At 46.6% G+C, this 12,813-nt stretch overlaps 1 protein-coding gene across 1 annotated transcript in view; it reads left to right on the top strand.

Annotated features, from left to right (window-relative positions):
* The first annotated feature begins 8,032 nt into the window (after nucleotides 1-8,032).
* The window catches only part of B4GALNT2 (beta-1,4-N-acetyl-galactosaminyltransferase 2), a 43,553-nt gene continuing 38,772 nt past the window's right edge, over nucleotides 8,033-12,813 (top strand). The window contains exon 1 of the mRNA XM_039227799.1: nucleotides 8,033-8,099. Coding sequence (XP_039083730.1) covers nucleotides 8,033-8,099 — 67 coding nt within the window. The remainder of the gene's footprint in view (nucleotides 8,100-12,813) is intronic.

Here is a 12,813-nt window from a genome sequence, read left to right on the forward strand (position 1 = left end):
GCGCCGGGGTCCTGACCGCAGCCGGGGCTGGGTGCTCTCCGGGTTCCGAGCGCGCAGCGAGGACCGGCTCCGGCAGCCTGGGGAGGAGACGAGCGCGGGTGACGCCGTGACCGCCCGCGCTCGCGTCCAGCCTCTCGCAGCCCCTGGCCCTTCCGAGGTCCGCGTCACGCGCGGAAGCCAGGCGCCCCCGGGCACGGAGGGCCCCTTTGCACCTCGGACCACCGACGCGGTGGAGACTGGCGCGCTCGCGACAGGAAACGCTCCCCTCGCTGGAGGGGCTTCCCTGTCCCTCAAACTCCAGGTCCCTCCCAGCTCCTCCACCTACTTAGCGGGTCACCCCATTGTGCCTCAGTTTCCCTGCCCTAAAAATGCGGAGCAAATAATTGTGCACACCTCTTAGGGCTGTCGTGACAGATAGATGGCACAGCGCAAAGAAAGCGTTTAGCGCCCGGACGGTCCCTAGGAAGTACAGCGAACAGGGGCTGTGGACTTTATCACCACCTTCTCGAGTTCTCCAGGGCGCGGGCCAGCGGCGGCCCTGTTGATGCGAAGGTCAGTGGTCCCCAAACGAAGACACAGATGCGTGGGCGGACTGGCACCAACCCGGGCGCGCGGGGAGAGCCGGGGGTGGGCGGGGGGTGGTGGCGACGTGGGCGGGGACCGCTCAGCGCTCTCCAGCTCCCGTCCACCAGCCCGACTGCCCGACACTTGCCACCGGCAGCTGGCGCGGTGGCCGTCCCGCTCGACGGCTCGGTCCCTGCGAAGCGGCGGGATTCGGGATGACTTGGTACAGGCGAGTGTTCCGGAGCCAAGAAAAGCGGGAGGTGGGGCTCGGCGGACGCGCGCGCCGTCGGAGAGCGGCCAGGTGCGCGGGCCACGGGGGACGCCAGGGCCGGGGTCTCCGGGTTGAGATCGGTGAGGGCAGCGGGAAGGGGAGGGCGCTCGGGGACGCGACGCTGTGGCCAGCCCCTGCTGGCCGGGGAAGCCTGGTTTCCCAGTTGGAAAATGGGACGTGGAGGTTGCGTCTGGTCGCGGGGAAGGTGTCGCGGGGATGCATCCCGAGCGTGGGATTCGGCCCGCTGGGCGCAGCTGGAGACACGGCGGCTCTGCCCCGGGGACCGCGGGCTCTGCGCGTCCCCTCCGCGGCTCGGAAGCCAGCCCCTGCTGTCGGGGACTTTCGGGCCGGCCGGGCGCAGCCGCCAAGGCAGAGGGCGCGTCTGTTCTGTCGCCAGGGCGCAGCGGAGCCTGAGGACGGGTGCAGTGACGACTGCGGAGAAGTAGACTGGGAAATCTAGTTTAATTTTAGTCTTCCCCCCCCCGCCCCACCGAGCAAAAGGATCAACATACATTCTGTGCCTTTTTACCCTCAACGTGTATTTTCTCCGCATTTTTCAATGCTAGAGTCATTTTAACACGGACAAGGAAGTCATCTTGCCAAAATCTTGCCAAAGCGCGTTCGTGAGATGATTGACATTTACTAAGCCTTAACGTGAAGCACAAGGTATTCAGAGGAGGTGACCGAGCGAGCGAGGGGAATGTTCTGGCCACGGCTTTCGTTTGAGTGTTCGGCCTCCTTGCCCGATGTCCGCGCCGCCCCCCCGCCCCAATTCCTTGGTGTGTGACACAGGAGTGCTGGCGTCAGGCTCGGTGCCCGCGAATTTAAAGCTGGCAAGGCTTTGGCGCCTTTGAATTTCCCTTCACACGTGGACAGCTGGGATGCACAAAAGGTCTTGATTTTAAGTGATGTTGTTGGCTGTCCTCGAAACTCTGGGAGCTTGAGTAAGGCTGCTGGCCTTGTGGCTGCGGTGGGGCTAAGGTTTCTCAGAAGAAAACTTTTTTTTTTTAAGAGAGAGAGAGAGAGAGAGAGAGAGAAGCGGGGCTCACCTTAAACCAGGCTCATGTTTTTTGTTTGTGTGTTTTCTGTTTGTTTTTACCCAGTGTTGGGGCATGAGCCCACCCAATGCGGGGACTCACAGACCTTGAGATTATGACCTGAGCTGAAGTTAGGATGCTTAAGCCACTGAGGCATCCAGGGGTTCAAGAAACTAATTCTTTTAATCTTTTCTTTGCCTTTTTAAATTTCTCCTTCTTTCCTTCCCTCCTCCCTCCCTCCCTCCCTCCTTCCTTTTCTTTCTTTCTTTCCTTCCTTCTTTCTTTCTTTCTTTCTTTCTTTCTTTCTTTCTTTCTTTCTTTCTTTCTTTCTTTCTTTCCTTCCTTCCTTCCTTCCTTCCTTCCTTCCTTCCTTCCTTCCTTCCTTCCTTCCTTTCCTCCTTCCTTTCTTTCTTGCTTCCGTCTTTNCCTTCCTTCCTTCCTTCCTTCCTTCCTTCCTTCCTTCCTTCCTTTCCTCCTTCCTTTCTTTCTTGCTTCCGTCTTTTTCTTTCTTTCCTTCCTTCCTTCCCTTCTTTTCTTTCTTTCTTCTTTCCTTTTCTTTCTTTTCTTCCTTCATTCTTTCCCTCCTTCTCTTCCTTCCTTCTTTCTTTCTTTCTTTCTTTCTTTCTTTCTTTCTTTCTTTCTTTCTTTTCTCTTCTTTCCTTCCTTCCCTTCTTTCTTTTGAAGATTTTCTTTTCTTTTTATTAAGTAATCTCTAAACTCAACCTGGGGCTGGAACTCACCACCCAGAGATCAAGAGTCACATCCTCCACCGACTGAGCCAGCCGGCTGCCCCTAGTTTTCTTTTTTTATTAAAAAATGTCTGGTTTTGAAATAAGTATTTCTGATTTTGTCCAAGACATGGTAGTTCGCCCCAACATGGGAAATGATCATCATAGAGTCATTCAGTGAGTTTACTGAACTGGTGAATTCATGTCATTTCATACACTAGGGAGCACTTATTTATTATGTGTAGACCCTGTTCTAGATTGAGCCAGTACTGCTCGCAGCGCTCACTCTTATTGTGTCCATTCTACAATTGTGGAGATTGAGGAGAGGAGTTGCCCAAAGAATACACTGGAAGAGGCAGGTGGAAATCAGCACTTTTTGATTGCATGGGGTATTTTATTCACATTTTACTAAACAAATGTTTGATAACCTATTATGTGTCAGGCATCGTGGTAGGTACTGGGCACCCAACTGTCCTCACCTCTTGGAAAAGTGGTGACTCTAGCATATTTGTCATTCTCAGCTACTCATTTTTATTTAATTTAATTAATTTATTTATTAAAAAAATTAAAATGTTTTTATTTATTTCTGAGAGAGAGAAAGAGAGACAGTGTGAGCAGGGGAGGGTCAGAGAGAGAGGGAGATACAGAATCTGAAACAGGCTCTAGGCTCTGAGCTGTCAGCAGTGAGCCCGACGCGGGGCTCAAACCCACAAACCATGAGATCATGACCTGAGCCGAAGTCGGACGATTAACCGGCTGAGCCACCCAGATGCCCCTCAGCTACTTATTTTTAACACCCCCTTCCTCTACAGGACAGAATTGTTTTCAGGAATAAACATGTCATAATCAAAAATAATTATTCTCTTGCTTTCCATTTTAAGATCATTAAGAAAACTATACTTTCTTTTTTTTAAAATCATTCTTGAGAGAGAGAAAGAGAGAGAGACAGTGTGAGCAGGGGAGAGGCAGAGAGAGAGACACACACACACAGAATCCAAAGCAGGCTCCAGGCTCTGAGCTGTCAGCACAGAGCCCAATACAGGGCTTGAACTCACAAACTGTGAGATCAGGACCCAAGCCAAAGTCGGATGCCTAACTGACCGAGCCCCCCAGGAGCCCCAAACTATATTTTTAAAGATATAAAAATTGGGTAAGTTATTTTACGTATGAATTAAAATTCACACTCACCTGACAAAATATTACACTTGGCAGTTTGTGCTGTGTTGCTGTTTTAAATTTTAAACACCGATAGGGCTCCTGGGGGGCTCAGTTGGTTAAGCGCCCTCCTCTTGATCTTGCAGTCTTTTGAGTTCAAGCCCCGAGTTGGGCTCTGTGCTGAGCGTGAAGCCTACTTAAAGAAAAGAAAAAGAAAAGAAAAAATATTTCTAAGCGCTCATGAAAAAGTCAGCAGTCACACATAGTGACAGTTGAAGTGACTGAAGTTTGGTTTATTCGTCTCCTGGGGAGACAGGAGCTTGCTCGGTTCACTCCTTGCATCGACCTGGTATTACCTCTGGGAATGGTACGCCCCCTTGGGGACTAAAAAAATAAAAATAAGAAAGTGCTATCTGTGTTTATTTCACATCCATGGCTTACATGGAGGAGTGGGTAATACCACCAGGGTTAGAGCCAGGCTACTCCCTACCCCAGCCTGAGCAACTCCCAGTGCTAGCCATTTATTCTGTTGCCCAGCTTACCTTTGGAAGGAACCTAAGGACCCCTGAAGGACTCAGTTAGTTGTGTCCGACTTTGGCTCAGGTCATGATCTCGCTGTTTGTGAGTTCAAGCCCTGCATCAGGCTCACTGCTGTCAGCACAGAGCCCTCTTCGGATCCTCTGTCCCTCTCTCTCTCTGCCCATCCCCTGCCTACTCACTGTCTCAAAAATAAATGAACACTAAAAAAGAAAGAAAAGAAACCAACCTATGTAGCTGAGCCACGTGGTGGATTAGGAGCCAGCTGTGTAACTGAGTTTAGATCAAATTCAATAAAGAATATAATTTTTCTAAAGGATAAGCAATACATGGTGCTCATTTGAAGAATGAACAGATTATTAGAACATCAAGGTAAGCGCGACAGTTGCTTGGAACTTACACTAGCAGTTCTTGATCTTTTTGGTCTCGGGACCCTTTACATTCTTAGAAATTATGGGGGCACCACCGGGGGCTTTTATTTCTGTGAATTGTATCTATTCCCATTACCACACGGCACATTAAAGCGGAGAAAGTTTTAAAAATGTATTTGTTAAGTTGTTAAAAGCATGGGGCACCTGGGTGGCTCAGTCGGTTAAGCGTCAGGTCATGATTTTGCCATTCGTGGGTTCGAGCCCCGCATCAGGATCTCTGCCAGCAGCTCAGAGCCTGGAGCCTGCTTTGGATTCTGTGTCTCCCTCTCTCTCTTCCCTTCATTCAATCATGCTCTGTCTCTCTCTCTCTTCTCTTAAAAAGAAAATAAACATTAAAAAAAAAAAAACAGTCGGAGCATCTGGGTGGTTAAGTGGCCGACCTCGGCTCAGGTCATGATCTTGCTGTCCATGGGTTTGAGCCCTATGTCGGGCTCTGTGCTGACAGCTCAGAGCCTGGAACCTGTTTCAGATTCCGTGTCTCCCTCTCTCTCTGCCCCTCTCCAGCTCGTGCTCTGTCTCTCTCTGTCTCAAAAATAAATAATTTGTTAAAATTTTTTTAAATAAATAAATAAAAATAAAAAAAAAAACCCAATCATCAACCTACCATTATGTTAACATAATGCATTTTAATGAAAAAATTAGTCATTTGAAGGCTTGACCGGGACTGATTGACCCACTTCTTAGGTGACTCATGTGTTGATTGGCCCGAGGCTTTGTCTCTATGTGGCACTTCATGGGCAACTCACGACACGGCAGCTGGCTTCCCCAGAGCTAATTACCCGCAAGGAAATGTGTCACCAAGGTGAAGACCACAGTGTCATTTATTATCTAATCTCAGAAGGGACTGTGCTTTTTCTTTCTGATCACGTCTTGGGTTTTGGTAGAATGTTTATGTTGTTTCACAAAGTAAGTTGGGAAAGAGAGTTCGCTCTCTTCGTATTCTTTGGAAGAATCAGAAATGAAATAAAAATGAAAATTCGGCATATAGGATTATTCTGAATTTTCTCCTTTTGCCCTTGTCTGCTTGTGTAAGTTGTATTCTTTTTCTTTCCTCCGCGGTTTCAAATTTATTGGTACATGTTGTTAATTTACATTTTCTTCTTGCTCCTTTAATGGCTGTAAGATTCGAGTCATGCCCTCAATGTTCCTGGTGTTGACAATTTGTGCCTACTCTGGTTTTTCCTTGATCTTGCCAATGAATTGATTAATTTTGTTAGCTTTTAAAAATAAAACAACTTTTGGCCTTGAGGATCCTTTATAGTGTATATTCTTATCTCATTGGTTTATGCCCTCACATTTAAAACTTTCTTCTTTCTACTTTCTTTGAGCCCAATCTGCCAATCCTTTCCTAACTTCTGAGGGAGATGTTTGGCTTCCTGACTCAAATTTTCATCTTTCCCAATGTAAGTATTCAAGCCCCTTAAATCTCTCTCTCTTTTTTTTCCTTCCCATTCCCCAGAGATGTCCATTGCTAACAATCTGATATATTTACTTTTATTTTTATATGAATAGAATCCTACCACATATGCTATTTTGCAACCTATTCTGTTCTTAACACATATTTTATTTTTATTATTTTTTAAAGTTTATTTGTTTTGAGAGAGAGAGAGAGAGAGAGAGAGCAGAGGAGGGGCAGAGAGAGAAGGAAGAGAGAATCCCAAGCAGGGTCCTAGTTGTCAGCACAGAGCCTGATGCCAGGCTTGACCTCACGAATGGTGAGATCATGACCTGAGTGGAAACCAAGAGTCGGATGCTGAACTGACTGAGTCACCCAGGCACCCCAAGATGTATTGTAAATGTCCCATTAGAGGAAGCTGAATAAAGGGGTCACGTGGTATTTATTATACTTTTTGTACTATTTTTGCAGCTTCTTATGAGTCAATACATATTTCAGAGTAAATTTTTTACTGTTTTTAAAATTTTTTAATGTTTATTTATTTTTGAGAGAGAGAGGAGAGGGAGACAGAGTACGAGCAGGGGAGGGGCAGAGAGCAGGGGAGACACAGAATCGGAAGCAGGCTCCAGGCTCTGAGCTGTCAGCACAGAGCCTGACACAGGGCTCGAACCCACGAACTGTGACATCATGATCTGAGCCGAAGTCGGACATTGATCGGACTGAGCCACGCAGGCACCCCTAATTTTTTTTCTTTAACAATAAGCTTTTAACTTAAAAAAAATTATCTTGGGTATAGTGCCATTTTGGTACACTAAAAATTGGCATTATCAGATTATTCGGAATTTTCTCTTTCTGTCTGTCAGCTTTTGTAAGTGGTGTTCTTCTCGAAAAATTTTCTTAAGTCCCTTGCATACTGGAGTGTGTTGGCCCCAAATTGTTCGTTTATATTCTACCTCATTCTGTTAGATGCATTACTAGTATTTTATTGTCAGGACACTCGACAGTTCCTTTAACTTGTCATCTACAGACGGCATTCAGGCTGAACCCTGGATTTTCAGTGATGCGGTGATGAGGCAGGTGGACAAATGGTTGTAGGTCATCTCTGGCTGTTGTGTGGTTTGGCAGCCACCGTGACCGGTTTCCATTGTCCTTGCGTATAAGGCTTGTGTTAAACTCTATGGTCTCGGATGACTGCGTCCAGGAACATTCTGTGTGAGCAGATTTGCATTTTTGTAAGAAATAGCTAGTCAGTGGGCGCCTGGGTGGCTCAGTCGGTTGAGCGTCCGACTTCGGCTCAGGTCATGATGTCACGGTTCATGGGTTCCAGCCCCGCGTCGTCGGGCTCTGTGCTGACAGCTAAGAGCCTGGAGTCTGTTTCAGTTTCTGTCTGAAAATTTTTTCTCTCTCTCAGAAATAAATAAAACATTTTAAAAAATTAGAAAAACAAAAAGAATTCAGTACTTCATTCCAAGATGAAGCCAGACTTGTACTGAATGGTAATATTTCCCATCATTATACATATTCATGTTGATATATCTTTTTTTTTTAAGTTTACTTCTTTATTTGGAGGAAGGAAGAGAGAGAGAGAGAGAGAGAGAGAGAGCATGTGTGTGAGCTGAGGAGGGGCAGAGAGAGAGAATCCCAAGCAGGCTCCACGCTATCAACGCAGAGCCCGGTGCGGGGCTCGATCCCACAACTGTGAGATCATGCCATGAGCCAAAACCAAGAGTTAGACACTGAACCAACTGAGCCACCCCCGTGCCCCTGCTATTTTTTAATATAACAAGCTTAGGAGCCCCTTGTAATGAGCAGGGCGCTGTGACACAGGTATCGGGAAACAAGTGAATCAGGCATCCTCTGCACCATCCGAACCCCTCTGTCTACACCAGCAGTTTTTAGCCTCTTTGGCAGCCATGGACCCCCTTGAGAAGCCGATGAAGACTGTGGAAATAGGAACAGGTGCATGTGAGATGTCCTGTGGTGAGGAACGCAGTCATCCCTACAGTACTTCTCACGAGTCCTGGAGGAGAACGCACCCAATGCTCTCACCCCCACCCCCCGCCCTGTAGTGAGCCGACTCCGTCTTGGACAGAAGAGGTAATATCACAGTGCACTCAGCTGGAAGCCGGAAGAACTCTTGCCGGAGGCTGGCTCTGGGCGGGGTCCAGGCGTCCCTGAAGGATGGACAGTGTTGGCGAGGGAGCGATGAGAGAGCCGCGAGAATCTTTCTGGTCACCAGCCGGGCACCTCTGCTCTGACTGGGGCTCAACTTTATTTTATAATTAAAATAAGTGTTTGGGGGGCGGTGCAGAAGTGGCATTTGCCTGAGACAATGATTTCTGATGACAAATTACTTTGATGCGTAAGAATTTCCCGGAACATAGATTTGTAGAAGACTCCTGCATAACCCTTATCAATAGTGATTGAGGTGGGTGATTTAGATGCTTATCAGATGGGGAAGGAAGGTGTCCTTAGCATGCAAAACAATGCTTTTAACATAAAAAGGGTGAAGTTACTTCTTTGTGACCAGGGGCCAATAGCTTGTTTGTTTAAGGAGAAGTGTTAAGGAAAACGAGTCTTTCAGGAAACACCTTTGCTCCCATAATCACAAAAGAAGAAGTTCCTCAATAGGTTCCTTCACAGGGTGCAATCAGCATATTCAAGGCCAGAATAAGTCACTCCGAATAGAATACTGATCACAAATGCCTTGTGGGGGCCGGTGCTCCAAGCAGAAACAATTGGGTGGGGGTAGATATCTGTCCTTAACTCTAAATTAGGCTCTTTGTCTCAGAGCCAGCCTCATTGTAACTCTTGTGTTCTTAACCCCCTTTATTATCTAAGTCTTGGATCTGCAAGGTCCATAGGAAGAGCCTTTTGACAATCATCCACAGTTCTTTCATCTAAAATCTCTTTTGAAAAGGCAGGAATATGCTCTTCCTTATGAGGAATCTGTGTAGGGAATATCGGTCTGATCTGGATATTGTGAGACCTGGTCAATACCCGCAGGCTCATTTCCAACATGAGCTAGTAGTTGCAGAAGGAGGTACAGTTTTCGTTTCTCATGGCAGGAGCTGTGCAAACACTGCCATTTCCTCGCTGTGACTGTCATCCAGCGAGGCCAGTGCGGCTCCCAGCAAACTCTGACCAGAATCCATGACCAGAACCCAAGTCCATGACTTGTTCTGTTTTGCCAAATGGAGTGGGTCACTGGTGTGAAATGCCACAGGCAACGTTTGCCCATGATCCTGGGGTCTTCCATCCAGGCATGAAAAGTTCTGACCAGTGATCAGGAAGGATGACCTTTGTATCTGGACATTTTTACATTTTCGAAAGGATTTCTCTCTTGTCTCTCCTCCCTTCTGTTCCCCCGCTTTCTCACCTAGAACACTTTTGTTTATAGGACTCATCCCCCATTAAATGGTATATTCCTCGAGGAAAGAGACACAGTTGGTTTCTTTCCATTTCCTCACTGCCTGGAGCCATGTCCGGGATGGTCGGCACTTGCTATTGAAGGAGTGCAAGTTCATCCTGCAAGGAAAGAGATTGGAGAATGAAGCTGTTATTAAACATGTTGTTCCATGGGGTGCCTGGGTGGCTCAGTCAGTTGAGCGTCTGACTTCGGCTCAGGTCATGATCTCACAGTCCGTGGGTTCGAGCCCCATATTGGGCTCTGTGCTGACAGCTAGCTCAGAGCCTGGAGCCTGTTTCGGATTCTGTGTCTCCCTCTCTCTCTGATCCTCCCCTGCTCGTGCTCTCTCTCTCTGACTCTCAAAAATAAATAAAAAAACAACAACATGTTGTTCCACAGCTCATGTTCTGCCCTCAGAGATGATCTCTCGTGAAAAGCGTACTGCCCCACCTCAACCAGTACGTTCCACTGTTCCGTATAGGCCACTCTCTGGAGCTCAGTGTGGTTCCACACTCACTGGAGGCTGTTACACACGTGCATAGGCTCTTCCTAACATTCAACTCCACCTTGGTGGGCGGTTCTGACCCACAATGGCAGCCAGTGGGGCCAGACTTCAACAGAGAGGCTTAGGGAGAGTATAACGGCACACTAAAATGTCAGTTTTATGAAAGCTCAATGTTTTTAAGGAAATGGTTGACAAGATAGAGGTCATTTGGGACTTTATGGAAAGTGTGTAATAATATACTTCTAAGTATTGCTCTCCAGCTGCCTCCCAGAGGTTTTGATATGTGTTATTTTCATCTTCCTTTAGGTCACGCCATTGTCTAATTTCCATTGTGATTTCTTCTTTGACCCGCGATTACTTAGAAGCGTATTTCTGAATGTCCAGAATCAGGGATTTTCTAGTTATATTTTTGTTGTTCGCTGCTAACTTCACTGCATGGGGGCCAGAAATTGTGCTCTATATTATTTAAGTTCTTTGAAACTTTGGACACTTGTTTTCTGAACCAGCATTTGTAATGGTCTGGGTATGTTTGTTTAATTTTATTTTTTTAATGTTTATTTTTGAGAGAGAGAGAGACAGAAAGAATGTGAGCGAGGAAGGGGCAGAGAGAAGGAGACACAGAATTGGGAACAGGCTCCAGGCTCTGAGCTGCCAGCGCAGAGCCCGATGCGGGGCTTGAACCAGTGAGTGAGATCATGACCTGAGCTGAAGTCAGACGCTTAACCGACTGAGCCACCCAGGCGCCCCTGTAAGTTTACTTTTTTTGCAATGTCTGATAACTCCAATACTGAAGTCTTGTGGGTTGTTGAGGGCTTTTCTGTTTTGTTTTGTTTTGTTTTGTTTTTGTCTTACTTGTGTCATTCAAAAAACATTATCTCCATATGTGCTAAATATTGTATTTACAGAATAGCTTGCAGAAATAATCTGAGATCTAGGCTTCCTCCAGAGGTGAGAATTTATGTTTGGTCCTGCTAGGCACCTAAAGCATAGCCAATGTGTGACTGCCTCGCCTCAGTTTCCAAGAGATGGTTAGGAAGCCTAGCGGCCTAGCCTGATTCAGTTTCATCCTTTTTCCTGTTGTAGGGCTTTGAAGTTCCAAGGAAAAACAAAGAGATTCGCCAGGAACTTCCCCTCCACCTCCCCCCCCCCCCACCTCTGCCCAAGGTGGATCTTGAACTCTAATATCTATTCTGCTAACCCTATAAAGCTGAGAAAAGCATGGCCAGAGGAGAAGAAACCTATTCCTTAGCCTCCATTACACATTGAATCCTGCCCCGGTAACTCATTATCTTGGTGGCCACCTGAGTTCTTCAAGCAGATTTGTTTCTTTTTGTTCAGTTTTTCTCGTTGTCATCAATGAGCTAGTAGAGAAGGCATGGGCTCTTACAGTAAGAGCAGGGTATCGATAATTTTTACTGAGCTCAAGAAAATAAAGGTGATAGAGTTTGTACTCAATGTGGTGAAGCAATTCGTAGTTATTATTATATAATTGCAGTTGATCCTCAGAGAAAAATGGCGGTTATGGGCACTGACCCTTCTTTCACCTCCTGTATGGTTGAAAATCCATGTATCACTTTTGACTCCCTCAAAAACTTAATGGTCTACTGTTGACTGGAAGTCTTACTGATAGCATTAAGATTTTGATTAACACATACTTTATATGTGTTATATAATGTATTCCTTTTTTTTTTTGAGAGAGAGAGAGAGAGCAAGTGAGAGTGAGCATGAGTTGAGGAGAGGAGCGGGAGAGCAGTAGAGAGAAAGAGGATTTAAAGCAGGCTCAATGCTCAACATGGAGCCCCACTCAGGGCACAAATCCATGACCCCAGGATCATGACCTAAGCCAAAATCAAAAGTGAGACACTCAACTGACCCAGGTGCCCTCAAAGTTCTTTTTAATTTCATTTTTTCTTACCTTTCAAGTGAAGCAAATATTTTAAAAAAGTTTTTGTTTATTTATTTTGAAAAAGAGAGAGAACAAACAAGGTAGGGGTGGCGAGGGGCGGGGGGGCGGACAGAAAATCAGAAGCAGACTCCGTGCTGACAGCAGAGCCTGGTGCGAGGCTCAAACTCATGAACCACGAGATCATGACTTGAGCCAAAGGCGGACACTCAACCAACTGAGCCACCCAGACGCCCCCGAAACAAATATTTTCTGTGTGTTTGCCTAGTAAATATATCCGTTCTTGGGTCAGTTGTTTTTTCATATTCCGTGCCTGTTTATTGATTGGCATCTCGATGTTTTTCACAGAAGTGAATTAAGATGAAGCCTTTACTCTCATATTTGTTAGGAACCATTTCAATAGTCCCATACTACCATTTTGATTTCAGTGTTTTCCACTGTGTAGATATTTAAAAGATTGGATGTATCCTGAAGCACTCTGCTCTTTCCCCTTGTTGGTGTTTCTCTGCCATAAAAGTGTTGTGGTTCACAACGGGATTTGTGTGACAAAGCAGACAGAAATTATACGATTACTTTCTTACGCAGAAGGAAAATCCTGACTAACCAGTTTCCATTGTCTGTGGAGACATGGGGACAGCTGGACCATCCCCATGAGGGTACCAGAGCCCCTCAGGGCCAGGAGCGACATCATCTTCCGGCTCAGGGCTCAGGCTGGTTCCTCCAGCTTCCACCTGGCCCCCAAGTTCCGCACCTGGAATATGAGGACTGTTTGGCAGGGGTGACTTGACACTGGTCAAGTGTCACTTGTGAACTTGTGACACTGAACTGGTGTGAAGTGAACTGGTGACACTTCAGCCCTTGCGGAGCCCAGGAACCC

Source organism: Hyaena hyaena, unplaced genomic scaffold, assembly GCF_003009895.1.
Source record: "Hyaena hyaena isolate Hyena2069 unplaced genomic scaffold, ASM300989v1 scaffold_29, whole genome shotgun sequence".
NCBI lineage: Eukaryota > Metazoa > Chordata > Mammalia > Carnivora > Hyaenidae > Hyaena > Hyaena hyaena.